Below are 26496 nucleotides of genomic sequence, written 5' to 3' on the forward strand. Positions count from 1 at the left end.
CTTCCCGGCAGCTTTCACGTGCCCGGGAGAGAGGCTTGATTGCCGGGTTTGGGTTGGGACAGCGTTTATTCCACAGGTGCTGCTTATTTGGGGAGTTCCTCTTGGACGTGTTGTCCCCACGGCTGCGCTGGAAACCCTACTCCGCTGAGGGTTGTGGACTCAACTTGTAATTTTGTTCTTTTTTCTCTTTGATAGCGATTTCTATGCGTCAGAATTTCACCAGGGTGAAAGTGCATCAGTTGTGATTGGTGAGTTGCTGCTGTTCAGAATTATGTCTAATAATTGCTATTATTTGCATATTCCTGAAAGGAGATTGTAGTGAGGAGGAGCCCATCTCTTCTAACGTGTCTGCGGTGAAAGGGCAAGAGGAAATGGCCTTAAGCTGAGACAGGAGAGATGCAGGTTAGATATTAGAAAAAAAAAAAATCATCACTCTAAGGATGGCCATGCATTGGTATAGATTGGCCAGGAAGGTGCTGGAGTTACCAACCTTGGACGTGTTTAGGAGGCATCTGGATCTGGCACTGGATGATGTGGTTTAGGGGTTACAGGGGTAGTGCGGGGTTGGCTGTTGGACTTGATGATCTTAAAGGTTTCTTCCAACCTCAATGATTGTGGGATTCTTACCAAACCTGTACCTGTGTGCTAACCATTCCAGAGATTTGCTAGGGCAGACAGAACATGGATTCAGATGTCAGAGAGCGGAGTGTTCACAGCTTGAGTACAGGGCTTCTCTTCACTGTACTTAGTGATTGCAGGTATACCCACTCTGCACCACGGCAATTAAATGACACTGGTCTTGAGACATGCATGACATCTCATGCAGTCAGCCATGCTTCTCTCATCTTGACTGAACTGAGATAAGAGCCGTGAGGGTACAGCTCTCTCGCTTTTGGACATTGCTTGGACTAATGTGTGGATCTTGTACTGCTGTCTATTGCTTCAAAATCTTCCTGTACAGCAAAGACCAGACTCCTGGAGTAAACAACTGGGGAATAAAGACAAGTGCCCAAGTATGGCTTTTCAGACACTGCTGTGATACTCTTCTACCTTTCAGCAGAGAGTCAGAGAGCAGCTCTTCAGCTGTGCAAGTTAAAGGCTACTTGGGAAATGGTGACAGTAGTGAGGGACAAGATCTGTGTGTACCAGTTATGCTGTCCCCATCAGCACTGCAGCATTCCCTCTGTCTGCTACCTGCTGGGATTGGAGAGCAAAATTACGGAGTCACACAATATGCTGAGTTGGAAGGGACTCACAAGGATCATGAATTCCAAATCCCAGCCCTGCACAGGACTGTTCCCAACTGTATCAGACATAAGACCTACACAGAAGGTCTTCCACTTAAGGTCAAAATTCTGGCTCCCAGTAGCTGGGGGAATAGGGAATGATAGTCTACCTTCCTTTTTTAGTGAGGACTGACTGTATAATTTCTCCAAACAGACAGCTGCAGTGGAACTCCTTACTTTTTTTTAATCACATTGTAATAGCGGGAAGAGTAAGGAGCATAGAGAACAAAATTCAGCCACAGCGAAGATAAGTAATATATTGATGGTAGTCAGAAATATTAAAAACACTGATAGTTTCAGGCTCCTGATCTGTTCCTGTGGGTTTTTTAATTATGCATGATTTAGCAAAAGAGGTTGGTGCATTTTACCTTAGCATCCAGTTCTATGTTGCGTAGTTCTTTGAGAGCCTGTGCCAGAATGTGCAGGCTCTTGAAGAAAGCAGAAGCAGTTGGAAAAGTAAAACTGCAGAACAGGAAGAACTGAACTAACAAACTAAGGATGTAAGAACTTTTTTCACTCCATAGTTTAGAAATAACCAAGATGATGGTGTCTGATCCACTGTCAGTTCATTGTCATAAACTGTGTGAGAGAATACAAGTTGCCAGATGGTCTGAGTCACAGTGCAGAAACATATTTTTCTTTTTAGGTAAGTTTGAAAAGCAGAAGAGGAATTTTGGATGGTGTAAGACTCATGATGAGTTTGCTGTAAAATAACAAGGATGATACCTACAGAGAACTGCACCATGATAGTGATGGGTTGTGCGGGGCCCAGGGGGTGATGGAACAAGTCTGTCACTGCCCACTGCATTTCCCAGAAACTGCAGCAGGACAGAATGCTGATTGGAAGTTTGGGTTGATGACTTACATTAGTGTTGTCTTTCTTTGCGTGTTCTTGGGGATGGGTTGGGGACTCATTTCTTTCAGAGGAAAAAAATGGATTGCTTGTTCTTCCTTGTCTCTGCTTATCAATTACTGATAACTGTGCTTAAGTTACTGATAATGATGCCTCTTGAACCTATTAGGAAGCTGCTCTTGCTAAGGTCAATAATATATATCGGGTTTTTCCTACGTCTGGTCTCTTTATAGCATATTATTGAATCTTTTTTTGGCTGTGATGTTTCCTAAGTAATCAGGTGTCAAGAAACAGATTTTCTATGGAATTGTAGATGACCACATTTGGCCATGAGGAACAGTGATGTATTTTAGCTCCCTGTAAAAAAACTGAAGGTAGGTTCTTCATGTCAGATGCTTTCTGTTCTTGAGTATTTTCCTACAGAACTGGGGAATAGAGAGGGAAATGCAATATCAATGTACCTTATTTCCCACTATTTCAGCACTGTCTAGGATTTAGTTACCCTTTTAAACTATATTGTGGTAGCATAACCAGTGATGAATTAATGGTTTGTAATTTAAAACTAGCATAATATTTTGTGCCTTTCACATGTGTCTTCCAGTGTTCTTCCTGTGCAGTACTCTGCAGAGGAATGCAAGCTTCAAAGACTGAAAATAGAAAAAAAACAGAGCCGTTCTACCGGCTGTCAGTGGCAAAGCCTACGACCAGTTCTGATATTGTAAATGAAGCCAGAGGTGCTCTGCGAACAGTAAGAACTCAGAGACCATTCACACCTGCAGATGAACAAAGGAAACTTTTTGGGTCTCGATCCTCACGATGTCCTCAAAATAGACCTGCTTCAGTTTTTAGGTACCATGGCTTTAAGATTTTTTCAAATATCCTTTAGCAGCAAGAGATTTGATTCTGTAATTATGCTTCCGGTGATTATTTTCCCTGTGTTAATCTGTATTCCTAATCACATCCTTTGCCTTCTTCTAATGGTCCTTACTGTTGGTGTTAATCTACATGTCCAGGAAGTTCCTGTGGATTAGAGCTACCAGAGGCAGTCATTACACTAGTTTTCTATGTGGAGAATAGTATAAGAATATAAGTCTGTTACTTACCTTTTCTTGAGACATTTGAATGCTTTTAATTGAGATAGTCTTCAGCTTTTTTCCTAGAACATGTGAAAGCTTGCTTGTTTCCTATAACCTATATGCTAGATCTTTTTTCAGAGCCTTCTGGGATCTTCTAAATGTAAAATTTTAGGTCCTGAAGTTTGAAATGCTCATTTTCAAACAAAGCTTATACTACTTCAAAATTATTTCTAGGTGGAGTTTTGTTGGCGTGAAGTGCTCTTGTCACTTTTCCTTTCTTCCCTTTCTCCGTATTCACTGGCAAAGGGAAAAAGCATGCAATTAAAAAACCCAACTGACTGCAAAACACTGGGTCTGCTTTATTCTAACTATGTTTCATTTCTTTGTTAGTCTTGATGCATCCAGTTTTGATTTGGCTGAATCAAGACCACTTTCTGGTGTTCGTCTGAGCCCACTGGCTAATGTAAGTACTCTGGAAATAACTCATGCAGTACCCATACAGTGTCTCAGTAGTGTTAGGAAAAGATTTAAAGACGTTGGGGGAAAATGGAGACTTATTGTCATGTCAGTCTGAGACTTAAAAAGTCAGTTTTGTCTTTTTTTCCCCAAAAGAGACCTGAAAATAATTTAAGCTACTTAAATATTGCTGTATGGCTTTATGATTCTAAGTGACATTAGCAAGAATCAGAAGACGAATACTTGATTCAGCTTTCTTGTGTAAGTTTACTAAAATAGATGAAGTTCATGAGCGTGAACGTGAGCCAACAATGTGCCCTTGCTGCTAGGAAAGTGGCTGATGGTATCTGGGGCTGCATTAGAAGGGGTTTTGCCAGCAGGTTGAGGGAAATGATCCTTTTCCTCTACTCGACACTGGTAAGGTCACGCCTGGAGTGCTGTATCCAGTTCTGGGCTCCGCAGTACAAGAAAGACATGGAGCTACTGGAGAGAATCTGATGAATGGCCACAAAGGTGATGAAGGGACAGAGAGAAAGGAGAACTTTCAGCCTGGAGAAGACCAGGGAGGATCTTATCAGTGATTTGCTTTATCAATGGAGATAAGTTAGTACGCTGTAAATGGAGAGCTTGTGTTAATCATGATGGTTGTGGGGAGTTGGTCTCATCTGTTGGCTTCTTCAGCTAATACTGTGGAGAGCTCTAAGGAATCAGCTGGAGACTTTCTAGTGGATTCTTTATTTTAAGGAAATTGCTATCAATCTTAGAGGTCAGTGCTTTTATGTAGGGCAAGGGCAGAACAAGTGCTTGGTATAGAGATTTGGGGGCTTATTCGCATCCTCTAAGATGCAAGATACTGTCATAAAACTAGGACTTTGATGTTTCTGGATCTGCATGATTTGTCTCTGTGTGATAGGAAGTAGTACATAGGATGTGAACATATTTGAAGTGTTTTGGAAATGCTGTTTTAATGCTCAAAAACAAATCAAAGAATAGATGTATCTCTAGAATTGTTCGCAATAGTCGTTGGCACAATATTTTCTTTGATAAATAAGCTTGCTTCAGATGTAGTTAAATGAGTATTTATGAGGAATAAATAATTCTGAGTTGTTCTACTCAAGCTAGTTTTTGTTTTCTGCGCCCCTGAATGTTGGCTTTTAAATGGCTTTCTGTGGGGATAATGGTATAGACATCTGGTTTGTTTGGTGGAATGGTATCATTAGATTCAGGATATGAAAATTTCTTAATGAGCAAGCCAATGTAACTTCTGTTCCGTTCTGAATTTAGCCCTTTGTTAGAAATTATGTGGGTTTCTTTTTTTTTTTTTTAATTTTTACTTACATGAAAATTAAATTATCTGTGCTTTGTTTTAAAAGTCTCCTTTATCTTTGTCACAGAAACGAGTACTAATCACTTCTGAAAAAGATGAAGATTCTTCTGTTTTCCTTCCAAAACCTCCTGCTGATGCTGCAGAGGTTAGAAAAGTCAGCAGTGCTGGGAAAGACTTATTTAGACCAACTTCTCTGGGAGATTTATTTTCTGCTCAAGCGGTTCCTCTGGGTCAGAGTGAGAACATTTTGATACATCTTGTTTGCTAGAAAAACAACTGCATGATGGGTTTTAATATTGGTAATTACATGAATTATTAATATATGAAAGGACCTCTGTGTCCTTTCAGTGTGAATTTTGGAAGTATTTAAATGGGTTTAAGGCAGTTTTGAAACTGTGGTTTCCCAAAATGATGCTGGCTTGCACTGCTGAAAGTGAGTTGAAAGCTATTCAGATGCCCCTTTTTCCTATAGGTTTCCAAGTAATGGAATTTTACTGAAAGTTGTCTTCAGTGCGTAAGATTAACATTAAATGCTGACATGTTTTAAGAGATAACGAGATGCCATCATCTAAGGAGATTCCTTGACAGATTATTGAGCATAAAAGGAGAAATAAAAAGGAATGATATGGCTTGACAGGCTTCCAACTACATTGTATTTGTTGTTAAGAGTTTCATTAGTGGAGACTTAATAAAGGTCACTAAATGTGGGATTTAAAAGTAGTTTTCTTGCAGATGGGAAATGGCATCTTGGCTTCCTGCATGTTTGCTCTTGATGAAGTGTGCTGGGACTCTGTCTTTATTGAAGGAAGACTCATTTGTTATAATGACAATTCTTACATTGCCCAGGATTGTTACTTTACACGATAAACTGAATATCTCACTTTTTACCTTATTGCAAAATATGTAAAAAGTACTAAACTTTACTTCATTATTATGTATTTATTCTATAAATATATCTTTATATAATGTACCCCTTCATGTAGCCTTAATAAGTTGATGTTACTAATTGAAGAAGTTGAGAAGCTAATGTAGTTGTAACCTGCCTTGATTCCTTCTCCCCTTTTGGGATCATGCAAATGTTTATGTGAGGGGGTTTTTTGTGGAGGTTCTTATTGTGTATACACAGAAGCTACAGGATTAACAGCTGCCTTTTTCCTGAGTTCCTTCATAATATTCAGGTCCTGAAATACAGTCACTTTTTTCTCAAGGTACAATCCACTCATTGGTAAGAGGGAAATAAAAGAAGATGGAATATTAAAACTTTAAAACACAAACCCAAAAGACTTTAAGAAATACTGTTCATAAGAAGACATTGACAACCTTACTCTTAATAGTCTTAAGCTTTCTCAGCTTTTGATACAAGCAAATTTTGATAATGTAGCACGACAGGCAGTAATTCGTAAGAGCACTTGAACAAAATGTATTCTCTTTGACTATTTCAGATGAAGAGAAGGTAGATTTTGAAGAACCAACTATGATGATGAATAATCTTGACAGAAGTAATAATAACTGCTTAGCAGAGCAAAAGCTGTGCACATCATTTCATGATGAAAGTGGACAATTAATTTGTAATGAGCATATCACCAGATCAGGAAGTGAAGACTCCATAGAAGGGACACCAGGAAAATTTTCACTTCAGCTGCGAGGAGAAAGGTCAGCATTGGTAATGTGCATCTTCCACGCAACCCTCTTCCTAGATACTCAATTGTGCAAGTATCAAAATGCCTAAAATTATTGGAATTTGACGATAACATTACATATGCTTTAAAATGAAACTGTATTTAGATTATTAGAAAAACTTACATTTCTTCTTTTAGGAAGTTTCTATGTTCAAAAGACTAATTTGTAAAAAATTGTTGATAGAAATTTGTTCGATATGAAATACCTTTTGTTTGATCATTAACATTGCAAAACTAAGTCTTCTAATCATTGCATGTAGAATCCTCAAGTTCAAATTTGATGTGCTTGCTTTTGCACTTTAGTCTTGTTGTTTTAAGCTGCTATATTGCCTTCACATAGTTTGACAGATGAGTAGAGCCATACTTTCAGTTCTGGTATGTGATCATACATCAAAACCAGGCTTAAACTCATTGGCAATAGAAGCAGAATTTTTTGTGACTTTGAATTTTTAGTTCTTTTTTTTTGGATGACCAAATAGGTGTAAGAGATTAACGAGACTGACATGCCTGCAGTCTGTTTTTACGGAACCTGGAATATCATGTCCGTTCTTTAATTCATAATCAAGTAATTTGTTTTTCTTTTGGTTCAGATGTGAATTCTTGCACAAGGAGGAATAGTCCCATGGCACTATGTGTACTTGGTGTATCAGTTGCTGCATTAGTAGTCAGATGAACAGCTGTTTTGTGCTAGTAACATTGACGGATCTGGCAATCTCAACAACAAAGAATGAAAAACACTTTATTTTCAAAACACATCCTTATAAAAACTTGTGCACTCTTAAAAATATATATTTGCCAGTATCTTCTTTCTAGCGTCTTTCTATGCGTAGGGAAGAGTTATTTCCCTGGATATTCTTAAGCACCTTTGATATTAAAGATTATAGTCTTAATTTTATATTATGAAAGGCCTTTCATTTACTAACTTGATGATAGCACTTAATAGTTCAGAGAATGTTGTCCCTTGAGACTGTTACAGGAAATGATACATAACAGAGCTATCATAGCACTCTTTTATGTTAAACTGTAAGCAGGATTTTTAAAAAAGATTCTGAAAGAGTGAAGACTTGTTGTAGCAAAGAAAAAACTCCATGAGTGTGGAGGGAGGAAGAATGAGAAAATAAGAGCAGAGATGAAGAATGTAGGTGAAAAAAAGGGAAGTAAAGCACCAAGGAGAATGCTTCACTGCAATATAATTTTCTCCCTTTAAAATCAGTGGTCCAATAACTTCTTAGACAAAGACTATTTGGGTAGTCATACCACATAAATTACTGTGATTAGAATTTTATTGACTAAAGGTGTGGTGTGAAGTACTTTAGTGTTGCAGTGGAAATGGGTAGTGCCTTTTGTGGAATATGCGTCCTGCCATTCTCAGTTCTGCTTTCAGTTTGGGTTGCTGTTTTAGTTGATGGTGTCCAAGTTCCTCTAATAGGAAAGAATCGGTTGATACTTTCGCTAATTGGAAAGAATGACCTTCCTGCTCAGTCATAGTTTTAAACTTGCATGTATAATTGAACAGCTAACCCATTAGACATGCTTCCTGTCTGTTCAAAATTATACACTTCTCTTTATAAGAACGAGAGCTCTGCAAGTTTTTGATTTTGCATTTTTGTTACTGGTGCTTTTTTACAATCATGAATCTCATACATCAGTTAAATTAGATCTCAAATTACTGGCCTTAAGATAATACAAAAAATTGCTTTCCAATATTGTTCTGACTATTTTTCTCCAAAATGGAAGAGGAATGTAACATTCCTCCATCCTTCTGTCTTGAGTGCAAGATCTGTATTTTTGAATGGCCCATTTTTACCTCTCCTGTGGGTTGTGGATGCTTGCTGGGTACTCAAGTCAGAGATGGTTTTTGCCAATGCTGCCTATGCGAGGCTTCCTGACACCCTTTACATGCTCGTATGGCTTAGAGTACCACATACATCTGCAGTGCTGCAAGATGCATAAGAATAATACAAAATGCTTTCCCTTTAGCCACAGACAAAGGTCTCTCATCGATATCAGCCCAAGCAGTTCATGCCATCGCATGATGGGATGGCCGTAGATAATCTCAGCTGCTCTCACGTTCTAACTCCTTGCTAAGACTTAGACCATAGAGCGCATTAATCCAGTCTTTGTGTATGATACTACACAAGTCATGCAAACCTGGTTCTATGTGTTTGTGTGAGTTCAGAGATGTTATTCTTCATCTGACAATGCAGTTGAAAGGTACCACAAACCTAGCCTTCCATATGGTTTATTGAGTTTGGTCTTCGTGATAGTTGTATGTAAAAGGCTCCAGAGCCACAGAGGGGTCATTGCAGTGAGAGATTTGGCATTCTTTCTCAGTAGAACATGTTTAGAGGTACTAGATGATTGTAAGGCTAGATTGCATCTGGTTCTGTGTCATAAATACTTGAGGCATCTTGTATGGGGTTATGAAATATTTTCTATTTAAAGTATATTGCATTCAGGAGTAATAGGGTGAAAGCATAAAGGAATGTGAAATCTTTTATTACCTAGAGTCCTGTCATTCTCTATGAAGCATGTGTCAGCCTCAGTTCTGTGTATGAGTGACTTAAAATCCTTGCAGGTATTAAGCAAGAGGATTGTAGAAATAGTACACTTTGTACAGTAGAAGGTGCGTGGAACTTCCTACTCCCCTTTTCCTACAGTTCCTATACATGTTCTGAAATAACTTTCCTGATGAAACTGTTTTTCTGCTAATGAGGAAACAGTAGAGCATGCCAAAACAGCGTGGCAGATTCCTGCCATTAATGCTATTACATTTATTTTAAAGAGAACAGAAGGGAGGTATTCTTTTCCAGCAAGAGGCTTGCTCACTTTCTATCTGACATTCTTTTGTTGTTCCAAAGACTGAAGAAAAGAATGAGCAGTGCTAATGAAATCACTACTGATTTATAAAGGTACTGGGGGGAAAAAGGAGAAAAGGACCTTTTGAGGGGAAAAGTTGTTTGCCATTTTGTTTGCAATTCTGTTTTGCAAATAACAATCTAGTTGTAATAGAATAGGTATATTAATTAAAGCAGATTGAATTTATTGACATGTTGCCTCAGGAAAGCTAGGAACAATTTCTGGCAATCATAAGGAAGCTCAGTTTTGTTTACATCTTCCTCCAGCCGTTGTGCCTTGCCATCTATTGTGATTGCTATAGAAGTGAAACTTCTAAAATGTTTTCTGCATTCATATGTTTCAACAGAAGTGTCAACAGTAATGGCAGATTTGCTGATGAAGAGCAGCAGTTTCCCTGGTGAGAAAAGATGATGATTTTTTTTCCTACTCCAGTGTCTCAGTATTCTGAAAGCTTAGATGTTATTCCAGGACTCCTTAAAAGGAGAGGTGCCTTCAGTGAGGAAGAGTTTGGAGGCAAACAGTTCATTGCCAGGTGGCCTGTTCTTTTTTTAGTAAGTGAGTTTTATAAAGAGCTACAAAAGGATTAGCAGGTGCTGTAAAGAAGATATACTGTGCCCTGTTTTCTCTCACCATTGGTCTCTTTATTAAATGCCTGTTTTACAGTATCCTTGAGATGTATTCTTCTTCCATGAGAGTACTTTCTTGTACTTTTTTAGAGTTTTGGAATATGTCAATAGAAAATGATGGAAGCAGCGGATTAAATGATAAAGGGAATCCTATAGAATAGGATGGGTGGGAGGGCCACTGGAAATCACTTGTCTCTGGTTGCCTAAACAGCCTTCACATCTGTGCCCAAAATACACTATGCCCAAAATTCCTTTTCTCTTCAAAGCAAAAGATTTCCACAGAAGAGAGAGATTTTTTTTTTTTGCTAAGGGGAACACCCATTCTGTTTTGCTTTGGATGATTTTTTTGAAATGAATGACATGGGGTGGATATTGGTTTATTATATGGTTTAGCTGATTCTCCAGACTTTTTTCAGTATTTTTCTCCTTTTTTTTTTTTATTACATATATTGACAACTTTGTGAATTCTCATAAAGACAGGAAAACAGGAAATTAATGTACTCCCAACTAATCTTTATCTGTTTTTGCCTCAGTTCCACTGGCTATTTGGACCACTAATTTAAGAGAGAAAAAATTGCGTGGTGGGAAATCTTTCACAGGTAGAGCTTTCTACAAAGTTTTCCAGACTGTGCCTGGTTTGGTATACTGAGAGAGCACTGGGAAAGAGGAATTCTTTTTTTTTTCAGAACTTGTTACAGACTTCTAAAGAAAAGGGTAAGAGGTAACTTATCTCTGGTCTCTTAGCTCACAGAAGAGACAGTGGAGTTTAGGCTCATTTTTACAGTGTACTCCAAAGAGTCTTTCCCCTCTAGTGATTCGTTTCAGGCCAACATCATTGGTCTCCAAATCTGGGAGATCTAGTTCTTATTACTGATTGAATTGTAATTCTGTAATGGGTAAGTGTGCCACGCAAAGGGTAAAGAAAGAATGCTAATTCAGTCTAGGTAGACCTATAGTAAAAATGGATTTAAATTTATTTTCTTTTTAGAAATGCAATGCTTATGCAAGGTTCAGGTTAGGAAGATGATGGTGATGTGGTTTTCAGACTCAAATATATTTAGGCTAATATTTTAGGTATTTTTTATGGTTAGAATTAGACTGTCAGTTATCTGCTTGTGTAAAGATACCACAAATAGATACTGTTAGTGTTTTCAGTATTAGACAGAATATGCAAGGACTGTGAAGAATAAAAAGGATAGGATAGAGGTTTTTCATCAACCTTGATTATTCTTTTAAGTCATAGTGTTTAACATGTGCATGAGGTTCTTCATCTGTATCTTTTTCTGTATAAATAAGAAATACTGTATTTTTTTATCGCTGGAGTTGTCATAAGAAATGAGCTATTCCCGTGATTGTGTTTATAGAAGAATTGGTACTTGCTCATCTTTAGGATGACTCAGAGTGTAGTTGGTCTATTTGTCAATATATTTTGGCAAATTATGTTGTCTTTCTACTAGTTATCTTTTCTTGTATTAGTGGTATCAGTTATACACTTGATTATAGTTTTCACTCCCTTTGTTTTTTTTCTCTTCTTAATGGTGTTCCTTATAATTCTCTACAGTTCCTGAAATAATTTCAGGACATCTATATTACCAGTTTTTCAATTATTTTCATGCTTTTGAGAAGTTTTGTGGTTGAAAAACAAGACTGACTCAAGTTTTGTGTAATTGGCTTAATACTTTATTTTATATCTCTTTTAGCTGTCTGCAAGTAATTTTGGCTCCATTGTTTTTTTGAAAAGGAAAATAATCTTTAAAAATTGAGCTGTTAACACTAGGGTTTTTTTCTTTGAGGCTTATTTCCAGATTGTGTTTATCTGTCTTGTTTGTCCCTCAGATGACATCACAGAATGAAAGATTCTGTGGTAGCTGAGCAAAGTAGGGACAGATTCTCTTAAGAGGCTCAGTGAAGGTCAGTTCTAAAATATAGGGTGCTTTTCAAGTGCTAAGTTATGGGTCAGGAAGAAATCAGTTGGTTTGCAATAAAAACCACAAAAACATATTCCCTACAATTCAACTAATGAAAGACAATACCAAAAACTAATTCTGATGTCCTTCTGGCAACATAAAAGGTCTGGATAGTATAATGAAATTGGAATAAAGGGATTAATGAGAAATGCAATTGTTAATTGGTATGTGGGAAAATTAATTTCTGTGAGAATAAATGGCAGAACAAAATACTAATTTTTCTCATTTTGCCAAAAGCTAAAAACATTTCATACTAGTTGCTTTGGCAAAAATACGGGGATGTTGTTTATACTTCGTTTCAAAGTCTACAGAGCAATGTCTTGTTGTTAACATCAGTTATTTTGGTTCAGAGTTAGAATTCTTGTTTCTTGATCACTAAACACTTGGAGTGGAAGAATCATGGTAGCAGGGGTTTGTTTCCTGAAGCAGTGGCTCCTAAGCATTGTGTAAATGAACCTGCTCTGAGAAGATCCCTTGCAGTTTCTCTCACTTGCTGCAGCTCTGTGTCTGACTCCCCTTCTTTGCCTTGGGGCCCTTGCACCGCTTTGCCCCTTGCTGCTGACTCAGGCTTTGCTCCCTTATCCTTAGTGCCTTAATTCCCAGGATCACCATTAGCTCCTTTAACTTTCCCTGGAGCTGCTATTGTTCTTCTTGAGACAAAGCTGCTGAGGTTGGCTGTCCCCTGATAAACTTGGTCTAGAGCCCTACGTATCTTTCTGCAGTGCTCCTGCCAAGAGATCTGATGGGCTGTTCATGAGACCACTGTTCTGAATAATTTAGAAGAAGTGATAACTGGCAGTAAGTGGATAAGCAACCCATTGGTCCAGAGGAGCCTCAGCAGGCTGGAGAAATGGTTTGCTAGGAACCTGATGCAGTTTAACAAAGAGAAGTGCAAAGTCCTGCGTCTGGGCAGGAACAACCCTGGGTACCATTATATACTGGGGGTGATCCACCTGGGAGGCAGCTTTGAAGAAGAAGACCTGGAGGTCCTGGTGTACACCAAGTTCATAGAACAGCTCAGGATTCGAGAGACCTCAAAAGATCATCTGGTCCAATCTTTTGTGGAAAAGAGAGCCTAGATGAGATTATCTAGCACTTTGTTCATTTGCGTCTTGAAAACCTCTGCTACACCTGGACTGCTGGGACCAGTTCCAGGCTTCCTAGTGCAATAGAGATATGAAACGGCTGGAGGAAATCCAGCTGCTGAGATAGGAAGGAATCCTTTGTATGAGGAAAGGCTGAGAGAGCTGGAACTGTTCAGCATGGAGAAGAGAAGGCTTGGCAGGGGTTCTTATCAATGTCTTTTGGTTGTGTGACAGGAGCTCTTTCTTCTCCCCCATGGCAGGTGCTCAAAACAGGAAAAACTATTTACCCATGATGGTTCTTTTTAAGGATTTATCGGTTATATATACTTTCACAACACCTCCTTGCAGCTTTTCCCTTTGTAGTCCACATAGAATTTGTGAATCTTGGGTTGAACGGAAAGTGCTCAGCTGCTTAAATAGCCAAATGATCCTTATCCACGTAAGGCATGCCATCCTGGATAGTACTAGCAATAAAAATAAACCCAGATTACAGCATAGATGTGTAGTCACACTCTGAATATACGTGTCAGTAACATCTCAAAGAACATTCTTCCTAACTGGTCTATCTGTTTAAGGATTATCCACATTCAAGGGGACTGAACTCTGCTCTAGTCTGAAAGAACACCTTTGTGTCTAGTAGTCATTTTGATACATCTGGCTTGCCTGAACAGGCCCCCAGGATCTCCTTAGCATTGCTAGAATTCTGTTCTTCCTAAAGCTTAGTGAAATGTCTTGATTTTTGGGTGTAGATACACCATGTCTGGCTTTCCAGTGCACACAACGTATGTTGGTAGAATCAGATGTTCAGTGCTTGTATTTATGTATAAACAGTCTGCATCTACTGCAGTGCCTAGACTGTTTTTAGAGCTTTGTGAAAAGTTAGAAATTGCTCTCCTAGGCTTCTGCAGACCTGAAAACATGGATACATCAAGGATCCAAAATAAAATTTGTAAAAATTTCAGTCACATTTTTGGGTTTTAAATAAACTAGAAAAAGGAATTTTGTGGGGCCGGAAGGGGATATAATGAAGGAGAATACATTGGGGAGAAATTGGATGACTGTGAGGGGAAAATGGAATAAAAAAGGTTTGTTTGCCTTACCAAAATAAAGACCAAAAATAAAAGGGCTCTAAGGTTAAACAATTAAACTATCTGGGGCTTAGATTTGCTTCTGAGGAAGGAACTTACAAGAATTGTGGTTCTATAGATACAGAAAGGGCTCTGCAGATATGGATGTGTAGAAATCATGTGCTCATAATTAGAGAGTTTTTTGGATTAATAGAAAGGCCATGTTTAAAAATGGAAAAAGAAGTCTGTTTCCAGACATCAGATCGTGTCTACAGTCTATGGCTTCCTTACAGCATTTACTCAGGGCATGCTGTGCACAGTCTGTGTGTTAGTAGGTCTCTGCCTTTTTGAGAATCTGTTCAGATTCTGCTTTACATGGGATAGTCCATGTTCCTGTCTCTACTTTAAGAGAGAGTCCGTAGAGCCAGTTTACATGGGTGCAAAAGGAGATGCTCATAACTTCTGCATGAGCAAAGTTGTGTGAGGCCTTGGCACTTGCAGAAGGAGATACTGTGGGGCTTATGACGCTTTCTATCCCCACTGCCCTTGTCTTTTTCTCATTTCCCTTTATTCCTACTCTTCTGTTTGAAAACTAACCTGTATATTCTTCATTCTTTATTACACTGTCTCAGTTACTGTGCTTCTCTGTTCTTCTCCCACTACATGTTATCTAGTTTTGTCTCCCAAAGCTGTAAGGATATGTGAGATGTTACAGGAACCTTACCATGAGGAGAGGGTAGTGTCAAGAGGGAATGCCTTGAAGCTGGACAATTCAGAGAAGATGGGCATGTTCTCTTTTTGTTCAAGTTAAGCTTTGCTACCTTGATGAACACAGGTGCCTGATAGATACAATTCTGTAGAGAAGCATTAAATTGTTAGTATTAGGCCAAATGTCTCTCTTAACTGGTAACTAAATAATCAGGGGCACCAGGGATACATCTCTACTAATAATTAATAAAAATTGAACAAAGGAGTTAGTTTCTAGCTTGGTAGCTATCTGCAGTGTCATACATTATGTTAATACAATGAAACTATTTTTAATTCCCTCCCTCTTTTTAATACCCACACACAAGGTACTGTCTGGGAATGTCCCTACCTCTGTGCCCAGGTGTTTGTCAAGGAAAGTTAACACTTTTCTTGGGTTACTACAAAGCTGTAGCAGAGGCGCTGCTAAGGGTCTAAATCTATGGGACAGTGTGAACCAAAATTCAGACCCATTGCCACACTGGTTTGCAGGTAAAGAGGTAACCAGATTGTCAGATATTTAAGGTGCAGTATGAGGAAGGAGCCCAAGCCCTATTCATCCACTGGGATCTTACATTCACATTTCTGATTCAAACCTAGCTGTTGTGTGCAGCGTCTTTGGAGATTACTAGTTCAATTCTTTGCCTCTGGGATATGTTTTGTAGAAATGTAGTTTTCCCTGGAATACCATGGAAGGGTGAAAGTTTGCAGATTTACTATTAACGAGAGTCTGATGGCAAGAACACTCAAGTAAATGTCTAAACATGCAGAATTTCTGAATAAATGCAGCTTTCACTTAATTATCCATTCTTTCACCAGGGAAGAATACTGAGCATGTATTGGGTCTGGCTGAGATGGAGTTTATTGTCCCTCGAGCAGCACTCACAGTGCTGTGCTTTGCATTGGTAGCTAGAAGGATGATGTTGATGACACACCAGCATTTTGGCTGCTGCTGAGCAGTGCTCCACAGCATCAGCGCTGTCTCTCCAACATATGCCTGTCACCAGTAGGCTCGGGCTAGGCAAGGTCTTTTGAGGGGACATAACCAGGACAGCTGGACCAGACTGACTAAAGGGATTCCCATGCTGTATGATGTCTGCTCAGCAATAAAAGTGAAGACAAAGGAAGTGAGGGGGCATTTATTGTTAAGAGTTTTGTCCTCCAGAGCAATCGCTGCACGTACTCAAGCCCTGCTTCCTTGGAAGTGGCTGGACATTGCCTACTGGTGGGAAGTTGAGCATAAATCTTTGGTTTTACTTTGCTTCTGCAAGCGGCCTTTGCTTTTGCTTTATTAAACTGTTTTTGTCTTGACCTGTGAGTTTTTCTCCATCTTGTTTCTACCCTCAGTCCTGCTGAGGAGGGGAGTAAAAAGAGTGGTGTGATCTGGCATCCCGCAGCTGTCCAAGGTCAACCCACCACACCACACTACTCCAGTACTGGCTCACTTTCCTTTTGGAAGTCCTCACACTCTATGTACATTCAGGAAAGCAGTGTTCTTCATTGAGGCTACTATGATTTCTTGTATGTGAGAAGGATAAGAATGATCCACTTGCTAAGTTCCTTTTCTTCTGTAAATCATCAGAGCCTCTGTCAGTAGATTTCTTGATGAGCCCCTTACCCGACGATCAGATTTCTGCCAATTGACTTTGTTTCCAAGGCAACCACTCTCTTGACAAGCCAGTTCCCTTCAATAGTAGGTAACTTATCTTTTAGAATAGGTTGATTATATTTTAACTGCATTGTTCTTAATGAGATACTTCTATTTAAGTTTCAGTCCTAAATGAAAATGTAAAGATAAAGAAACGAAAGTCTGTGTAACTAAAATGAAGTCGGCAGAGTGGTAAAGCTACATAAAGGAATTTTATAATCTCTCACAGAATTCATAAATTGTACATGTTCCATAAATATAAGCCTGCCCACCAGTCATTCCCATTTATGTAGGTATTCAGTGTATTCTTTTTCTGAAAATAATGGAAGTTCGGGTGACTTAGGACGATGTTTCCCAAAAGCACAGATTGTTGTACTGCTGGTATTCACAGAATAATCTGCTTTCCTACTCATTTAAGTCTCTAAACTGGTTGATACTGATGTTTAAAAAACAATGGATTCCAGCCCAACTTCTTTTCATGCACAGTTGGCATGGCCTTACTCTCTATCTCACGTATATGGTGTTTCTATCTGGTAAGTTAACTCATCCTTCGCTTCAGTGTCTTTTTTTATTAATCTGCTTTTGCTTTCAACAAAACTCACAGGATTGTCTTTGTTGAGGTTTCTTGGATTCATCCTGGATTTGCATTTTCAGGGAAGAGACACAGACAGGATATGGTTACAAAAACTCTTTCTCTGAGGAAAGTGAAATCAAACATCCATATTCATATAGGCATGTAGTATCGTCATGCCTACACAGAGTTCTGAAGGTACTGATTTCTGAGTACAGCTATGTTAGTATAAGGTGACTGAACTTGTTCTCTTGCTTATCCAGTGACATTTCAGGTTGTAGTCTTGATTTCAGGGATGGCTGAAACTTGCAGAAACATTTCTGAAACTTTGAAAGTGTATAGGACAAGGTATTTACAGAAATGGAACCAAATTTTTATTTCTACCAATACACTGTACTGTCTGTAATGTGTACTCTAAAACCCCTCTTTCTTGGAGATGTCAGACAATTTTAGAGATGCAAGCACTTGTTTTTTTTTTCTTTATGAAGTATTGCTTCCCCATAGGAGTAGAAATTGCTGTATATGAGCTGAAATAATTTCAAGATAGTTTGTGTAAGCATTTGGATTTTGGAGTACTTAAATCCTCGTGTTGTAAAGATAAAGCATTATTCACTGTTAGCCATAATGAAGCAACTGTTCCTCTGTAATGTGATTGCTTGGGAAATTTTTGACTGATCACAGTGAGCTATCCAGTCCCTTTTGTAGGGAACTGATCTTGCAAGAGCTTTGTCTTTTATTCCGTCTCCATCTGTTGATAGGATGACTTACATCTTCTGTCTGGACTGACAGACAGGATTTAGGCACCAATCCAGCAAACTACTTAAACAACAGTTTAGCTTTAAATCTTAGAGTAAGTAAATTAACTGGTTTAAAAAAATTGAAATAACATTGCTAACACACTACTGTCATCTTTAGAAGGGAATTCAGGAGATTAGGTTGTATTGGTACATGAGCTTTAAATGGAGTAAGAAGTGTTAAACACTGAGAATAGAAAACATAGATTAAGACTTTCTCTTTAGTACAGGAGGAAAGATTCCAGTTTGATAGCAGAGTGTCAACATCTTGTATATTTCTTTTAGATCAGTGTTGCTTGAGAGTGTAGCTAGGCAAACAGAATAAATAAATGAATCTATTATAGATGTATGTAGTAGTTTGCATTACTTTGTAAAACAATAGAAATGGCAACATTCCTGTTTCTTGTACTAACAGAACTAGTGACCACTATGCAGTTAGCAATAGTTCATTAGCAGACCTAGAAATTCTAATATATACTTGAAAGGATACTCTGCTGTTTGCTTCTTTAAAAGGTCTTCTCATTAAACTTTTTAAAAGTGTTAATCCTGCCAGAAAAAAACCCCTGTCCTTGTGAATGGATGAACTTACAGTTTTAAGTCAGTTGAGTTTATATTCATTTAATGAAACTTATGGTAAAATAGAAATTGTCTCTTTCTGAATTTAGTTTGGTTCATCTTTCAGTTTTATTGAGCAAGCAGAAATGCTTTAGGTTTTGTGTTCCATAATGGTGACCTCTTGTGGTGTGAATATGTCAGTATTTCTGAAGGAACTTTCTGTAATACATACAGGAGGAGGTTGTATTTACATGTAAGTATTAATGAGCAGCTAATTACTAACTTAGTAAAATAACATCATCTTTTCTAATTAGTTATTAATATGCACAACTCAATGCATGAGAAAGAACAAGCATTTTGAGCACTGTCTTCTCATAATACTTTTTTGTGTCCATATGGTATCTTTTAGCAACCAGATGAAAGAGCCTGGCAAAAAGTCATCACAGCCAAGGAGTTCAGGCTGGAAGAGAAGAGTAACAGGTACAAGGAATTTCCATCTCCATTCAAAAAATGTGAAATGCAGTCAAGTAGAAATAATCTAATTCTTGTAATTTGACGATATTGTTCTTTACTATTCACTGAACAATAATTTTGGTTTTCTAGATATATTGGGTTTTTTTACTGTTCTTAGTAAAGAGAAACAATATTCAAGAGATCTTGACTCTCAAATTCTGTCGGTATTTTCTCTCTTGCTTTTCCCATATCTAGGCTTAAGAATTTGCCAATCCATTAATACCTTAATTGCCCATCACTTTTTGTAATCTGTCATAGTTGCACAGAAACGAATAAAATTATGCCAGCCTGTATTACCTGAAGATAGAGATTTTGGATTGCTGTGTAGGGATGTATTTTGCTAATTTTACATAAAGGATTTTAATAATATTTCCTCATAGCTGGCACATTTCATACGTCACAAGTGTGTATTTGAGACTCTGGTATGGAAACCTGAAGTTTCTACTGTTCTGTTATTATGCTTTAATACTATTTTTCTAGAACTGAGAAATTCTGTTATTCCAGATCATTCTGGCAAAGGCTGTAATGTGCTCTGCTTTCATTTCCTTACAAAGAGCAGAGAGTATTTACCATGTCATGGGAGTTAGTATACTTACAAGCCTTTTAATTTGTTTGTGCTGTTTGATTGGTGTTATTGCAAATGTAAAGTGTATTTTTAGGATTGTTTCTTTTTATATCTACTTTTCTTAACTTTATGTAGCTTCCTTAGTTTGTACATGCTTCATCTTTAATCCCACAATAAAGAGTGGGGCAGCAGTAGGAATTCTCCATCATTTCTTCTCTACAATGGGATTCTGGGTGGAATGCTCATTTACAAATTATTTTCTGATATGAATTGTGCTTGTGCTTTGACATTTTAGGGAGGAGGTAGGCTGTTTTAATATTGATCTATTTGTGGCCACTCAGTATTCAGTGAAAAGGCTAAACATTCTAAGTCAGGCAGTACTCAGCTTTTAAAAGCTCCGTGTTGCTAAGGCTCTTGTATTTACATGCTAAAAACAGCAACCAATAAATGTAGACTGATTAGTGATTTTTTTTTTTTTTGACCAGAATGCAAAGCAGTGGTTAAGACCTATGAAAAACTGAGACAACCAACTTAAACTTGCTGCATTCTTTTGCTTGAGTATTTTTTCTGTTCCGTTGTGATTTGCTCCATTAGAAAGTTCAGGACAGATTCTGCAATATTTTAAATACAGCTAGGACCATTCCTTTTCATCAGCTTAAAAAAATCTCGCTGGACTGGGACACACACAATTTAGTAATGTTGGTTTTCCTTATAGTCATGGATTTTCTGGTCATTCTTATTGCTAGGATTAATACTGTTTAGTAAAAGCTGATTATATTCTTTTTACTTAGTTATAAGAGATACTTTCTTAAAAAAATATGCCATTATGACTTTCAGTTTGCTGTATTCTTCTGATGAATATGAGACAAGTAAAGCAGAGTAGTACAAAAAAATCTGTTCTTTTCATTCTGAACTGAAAATTAAATGGCTCTAGTAATTTTTTTTTTTGGTGAGAAATTTGGCTCAATCTACAAATGCATGCCTGAAGTTTTCTATTCCTTGCCTAATGAAGTTAAGTATATGTATAGTTAAAAAGTCAGTCCCATCTTTCAGTTTAAGAGAAGTAGCTACAGATCGGAAAGAAAAGAAACAATTGAGTCAATATGTGGGTTTTGTGGCAGGAAGGAACAGTGCAAACTATTCTAGTGTTCTCATTTCAGCTGTACTTTCACATTATCTGGAGCAGAACTTTCACTTCATTGCAAACACATCAATTTAAATAAGATTATCAAATCATTTGATCTAGAAAATAAAAATGGTATGCAAAATAATAATAATATTCGCTAATAACATGTACTTTTATATATATGCAAGCAACAACAGTACATAGTTATTGTAATAACAAATATAGTGTATTTCTTATGAAATAGCAGCATTTTTTTATAATCTGTTGAACTAGGTATATTTGATAGATTAATTGTGTGTAAAATGTAGGTAGATAGTTAATACAGACCAGATAAAGAATCTGGATTGTTTTCTAAAGAGCAAGCTTTTAAAATAGGAAGTTTTTAATTGTTTTACTGTTCCAAGTAATGCCAGTGGACAGTCACTGTTTTAAGGTCTGAGATACTGTTCCCTTGATGCAAACCTCTTATTATTAGTGTTCTCAGGTAGTATAGTATTTACTGTGTTCATTCATGTTTATGTTAAGAATTCACATTGTCCTTTAAATGCAAAAGCTAGTAATGAACAGCAGGACAAATCTGTCACTTAAAGAAATTTATATATTCCAGTCTTAATGGCTTTCATCATGTTATTTAGTAGAGTTGTGTTACCTTTATTTCCCTATTAAAAAAAAACTCAAAACAAACACAACAAAACAAACCAGACCCTGTCTTTATAACAACTTGCTTGCCTGCAAGATAAAGAGCTTAACCCAATCTTGAACTCCAAACATCTGCCTACATGCACCTTGTGAGCAGCTGTTGTTAGATCCTTCACACCATGAGTTTTGCAGAAACTCTGGATCTGTATCTGTAGTGACCCAAGTGGTCAAGGCCAGAATTTTGTCCCTTCACAAAATACTAGGTGAAGGTGTAAAGGTTGTTCAGCAAGTCAGAGTAATTCCCAGTGATACTGCCATCCATATGAAAGTGAATCCTGGATTCCATTTTTTAATAAAGTGTTTTCACCAACTTCTTGTCCAATCTGAAAACAGATCCATGCTCCCAGTCTTGTTTCCAGAAAAGTTATAGTCCACTGATTTTTTGGTCTACCAGTTTTTGACTTGATGTCTGCTGATAGGTTTTTTTTTGTGTTTTGTTTTTGAAGCTGAGAAGAAAAAATCTTAAATATTTTTTAAAACTCTCTTCGTGAAGTGTTCAAGGTTTCTGATAGTGAAGAGTAGTTTTTTCTCAGTCACAGGGATTTGGCTGAGGGTGGCCAAGAACACTGGGAATTGGTTGCCTTCAAGATTTCTGACATGATTATTGGAGGCAAAATATCTTTCACGTATCTGTGGTTTACTATTCATTTCCCAGGTTGCTGTATGAAAAACTGCTGAATGCAATAAAGAATATGAGAGAAAGAAGCATTTTATAAAAGTTCAGTAATGAAGTTCTCAAAACTAATTGGATGAAGTAGTTAGAATTGCTAACAGGATGTAATAACTAGCAGGACTTTTCCCTAACTGACCAGTCAGTTAATTAAGCTTACTCTAATATCATGCATGTGTAGTAGATAAAATTCTGCAATCCTAGAGGATTGTCTGTAGTACGGATTTTTTTTTAACAAAGAATAAGCTGTCACGTGAATACAGAGCTGAAAAATAATAGGACACTTTGATGTTTAAGTAATTGTTACCTTCCAATTCAGCAATCAAATGAAACATGAATGTCAGCAAACAAAAGCTTTACAGTACAGCTTTACATATTAAACCACTTATCCATCTAGTTTTGTTTGAAACTTTTGGTTTTGAGAATATGTTAATAAAGAGAAAAGCTTGAATTTGTAGAATAACCTCAAATGTAGCAAAAGGTGACATTTTTAGATTTTTTTTTCTGACTAATGAATAAAGTATTTGTAGCTATTTAATATTGTAGAAAGTGAAACCCTCACTGAATGTGTGCTTTTGTTCTGAATGTATTTTGAAGGCTTAAAGGATGAAAGAAGAATAAATCAATGGGAAGAGGAAGATTTCTTTTGGCATATAAAGATTTTACCAATTCTGCATGAACTGGAAAAAAGTGGGTAACACTTCTGAAAGGGTGTATTTTCTGTTCTGTTTCTTGCAGGAAGCATGGGACTCATTTGTGTTTACTACAAAATAATAACAGTAATTGGAGTATGTGGCCTTTTATGTTTTTATATGTTCAGTGACTTCACAGTAAAACTGTCCTGCGCAGTCTAGGTGGCCCTGCTTGAGCACAGGGGTTGTACCAGATGACTTTCAGAGGTCATTTCCAACCTTATCTATTCTGTGATTCTGTAAAAAACCCCAGAATTGATTTAGAGAAGATTTTACCTTGTCTGATTAAATTACCTTATTTTAGACAACATAGCTCTGCCAGCTTAGCAGTCAGTGTTGAGCTAATCATTTTTAAAATAAAATACTGCGCAGATTCACTGCTTTAACCATAGACTGTATTGAAGGTCTCAGTTCATTTTAGAAAACAAAGGAAATTTTAATGAAAATTTCCATTTGTGCTTAAAGTGTTAGATGTGTCAGAAAGGTGTGTAAAGACTCAGAATGCTGAAGCAAAATTGAGTAAATTAAGTATAACTTGAAAGATTAAACTCCGGAATCCATTTTCATTGAAAAAGTTGTTCATTTGCCTTCTGTAGACACTATATTTATTTGAACGGTGGGAGTATAGAAAGTAGGTTTGTTTTTACAAGTAGTTCTGTTTTACAGGATCTTTAGCAGTGTTTGTGATAGCATGGTACAGATTAGAACTTTTTTTTGCGTACTTTTGCAGATGTTGATGAGTATGAAACACCTGTAAAGGGCTAAGTGATTCCCAATATATGTAATTATTTTAAAAAGATGGGATTCTCATCACCACATCTATCACTGATGTATAGAAAAACAGTGATCAGGAAATTAGAAAACAGCTATATTACTTCACATTTTCCTTGCTTAATGCCAAGATTGTCAAATACCAGCCACTGAGTTACGGTTTTGCATAGTGAGATGTTCTTTATTCACAAGCAAAATAAAATTTAGAGGTAAAATCTAATCATGTCTTTCCCTTGTCATGAATGTAGCTAAGAAAAATCAATTTTCATGCCTCTTTTCCTCAGTCTTTACTTGATTTGGTTAGTGTATTGGGGGTTTTTTAGCTTTTTAAAAAACTCGATTAGTTTTAAAACCCTTAGTTTTTCTAAAAATAGATGGCATTATCTAATGTTACTTTCTCACCAGTTGATTGAATGTAGTACTACAAAAACTTTAAAACCTGAATTTTGCTACTTCTTGAATATTAACAGAAACTGTAACTGAATTGCATCATTGCCTCCTGCAACTCTGTGATATATTGCTTTCTTTAGGCTATTTACGGCACAATTCTTATAAAAATGAATATTAGACTTCCATAATTTAAATGTTTTGAGTGTGTCTGTTGGTAATTTAATATTTTAAAATTTTGTGTGCAGTCATTTGCTTCATACCTTTTAGCTAATTCCCTCCACATGAACTTAAGTCACATTTAGTTTTTCATATATTAATAGAGAAGCCTTTTTCTTCAACTTTCTCATGCAAAAATATTTGCAGAAACCTTTCCATTCAAAAACAAATCTGAAGTTAACCTGCAACTTACTTATTGTCTGGCATCTTCTGAATATGATGTGCTTGAGATGTTTGTAATACGACAAAAGCTAATAGAACCCCAAAGTCTCTTTTTCTAGAGGAACAAATAATTTATTTTGTTACACTGCAATACTCAGGAGGTTAAGCTTCAAAATGCCCCATGGGATGAGTGATGAATCATTTTTTTTGTTGTTAATTTTGATGAAATGGAGTGTAAGACCTTTCAGTTTTGGTTCCTTGCCACTCCTGTTTCACAGCTTACTGGAGCAGAGCATTTAGAATCATGCTAAATTTTGTTAAATTTTCTGTCATGATGGGAGTAGAAATGGAATAGTCATTGCTGTTCCTCAGGTGCAATGATTGCAGATTGAGAGCTTCCAGGCACTTCTCAGCCTGAGGGATTGGTCCTTGAACCTGCTTGCAGGTTTGGGGCCTCAGACATGGTTTTTGTTGTAATTTCCTGTCCATACGTATTTCATCACAAATGCTTTGCCTCCTTGAATATGACTATTTCAGCTGTGAGGTACACCCTGCGTAAATGCGGAGTTTATGTTGGCAGTTCAGGTGGATTTACGTGGGGCTTTTTAAGTGTCACCTTATGGACAAAAGCAAATGTAAGAAAATTTTTAAAAAATCTCACTGTGGAATTTTAAAAATAGACAAGACTTTTCCTTTTCTCTGTAAAGTAAATATGTACATGATTCCATTGTGTTGAGATGCAGTTTTTGTAATAATTTACTCTAGGTTTTATTTTGTGTATTTTAAACAGTGTCTCAGGGACTCAGGTGAGGAAGTAGATCACTTTTTAGTCAATAGGCCGACATTCCACTCAAATATATTTTGTACCTCTACACTGAAGAGTTCTAGCAAGTTTTTACATTCACTTTTTTTAAATCCCAGTAAAGTTTGATCCCTTTTTCACATGTAATGTTTGGTGGAGTGCTTTAAAGAATGTTTTCAGAGACACAGTTTCATGGTAGACATTTGGTCAATCTGATTATTAAGCATCAAAGGTGAGGTTTTTTAGCTGGTAGGTATTATTTTTTAGCTTGTAGGTATTATTTGGCTCAATGATTTCTTGGCTTGAGTCTCCTTTTTTGAAAAAGCAGAATAAAATTATTTCTGGGGATCGCGTTATCATATGAAGACATTTATTTGATGTCATATTTTTGTTGTTGTGCAGCCTGTTCTTTATTTTGTTCTTCTGTGTCTTTATGTATTGAGATGCTCTGGATAAAGTGGCACTGATAATTATTTTTTATTTTTCTCTCCCTTCCTACACTCTTCATGTAGAAGACAATATAGAAAACCTTTGTCTAGCTTGTACCAAGCTCTATCAAGCATTGAACGAAGGAAATATGCTGGGAAAAAGATGTAAAAGAAGAAGAGTGCTTCTGAAGACGTTATATAAACTTGTAGACATTGATTCAGATCCACTTTCCCTGAAGCTGGCAAAGATTATTCTGGCTGTAAGTGTTTTGAAATGCTCATTGGTAGAATGTGAAGCTCAAAATCATGAATTACACCTTGCATTTAATTTTTCATTTCATACTTTTAAACTGTGTCTAAACTAACCCTTTCCTAAGTACAGTTTACTACCACAGAGATACTAGTCTACCACCCATTCATCTAGATCAGCGCTTGCAGCTTGTTTTCTGCAGAGAAGTTACATCTGGGCCAGGAAGGAGGGGCACAAATAATAGGATAGTTGGTGTATGGTGGCAAGAATATTGTATAGGCATGGAAAAGACACTGTGTCCTAAACTGGGATACCTATGCAGGGATTTAAAAACCCCAGTTTTTAGTATTTCTGGTTAAAACTCTTAAGTTTTGTGCTTCAGAACTTCTTTGTTCATGTTCTACAAAGTATGTATGGACAGTCACTGGTGAAAGGATGCCAGCTAACATTGTGCTGTAGACATTTCAGTAATTGGTGTGTGTGTGTTGGGGGAGTCGTATGTTCTCCTTTAAGGTAGTGTAAGCTATTTTATTCAGAAGATACAGTTATATACTCAGATACCACAGAGATGTTAAGTGGTGCTTATTAAAAAGAAGTGTTCCTTTGCAGACATTTTTCT

The 26496-nt window shown here is 37.1% G+C and overlaps 1 protein-coding gene across 6 annotated transcripts in view; it reads left to right on the forward strand.

The window, feature by feature from the left end:
• Positions 1–22: 22 nt before the first annotated feature.
• Positions 23–26496, forward strand: part of ARMC2 (armadillo repeat containing 2) — a 61000-nt gene continuing 34526 nt past the window's right edge. The window contains exons 1-10 of one of the 6 annotated variants that reach the window (XM_017739703.1): positions 23–248; positions 2413–2513; positions 2741–2988; positions 3606–3678; positions 5066–5234; positions 6441–6651; positions 9883–9933; positions 19003–19073; positions 22764–22856; positions 25712–25887. In XM_017739703.1, the coding sequence (XP_017595192.1) occupies positions 2771–2988; positions 3606–3678; positions 5066–5234; positions 6441–6651; positions 9883–9933; positions 19003–19073; positions 22764–22856; positions 25712–25887 (1062 nt within the window). In that variant the 5' untranslated portion in view covers positions 23–248; positions 2413–2513; positions 2741–2770. Of the gene's footprint in view, positions 249–2412; positions 2514–2740; positions 2989–3605; positions 3679–5065; positions 5298–6440; positions 6652–9882; positions 9934–19002; positions 19074–22763; positions 22857–25711; positions 25888–26496 lie in introns of those variants that run through there. The other 5 variants (XM_008637758.2, XM_017739704.1, XM_017739705.1 and 2 more) reach the window with 5 other exon arrangements.

Source organism: Corvus brachyrhynchos, unplaced genomic scaffold, assembly GCF_000691975.1.
Source record: "Corvus brachyrhynchos isolate BGI_N302 unplaced genomic scaffold, ASM69197v1 scaffold14, whole genome shotgun sequence".
Classification (NCBI taxonomy): Eukaryota; Metazoa; Chordata; class Aves; order Passeriformes; family Corvidae; genus Corvus; species Corvus brachyrhynchos.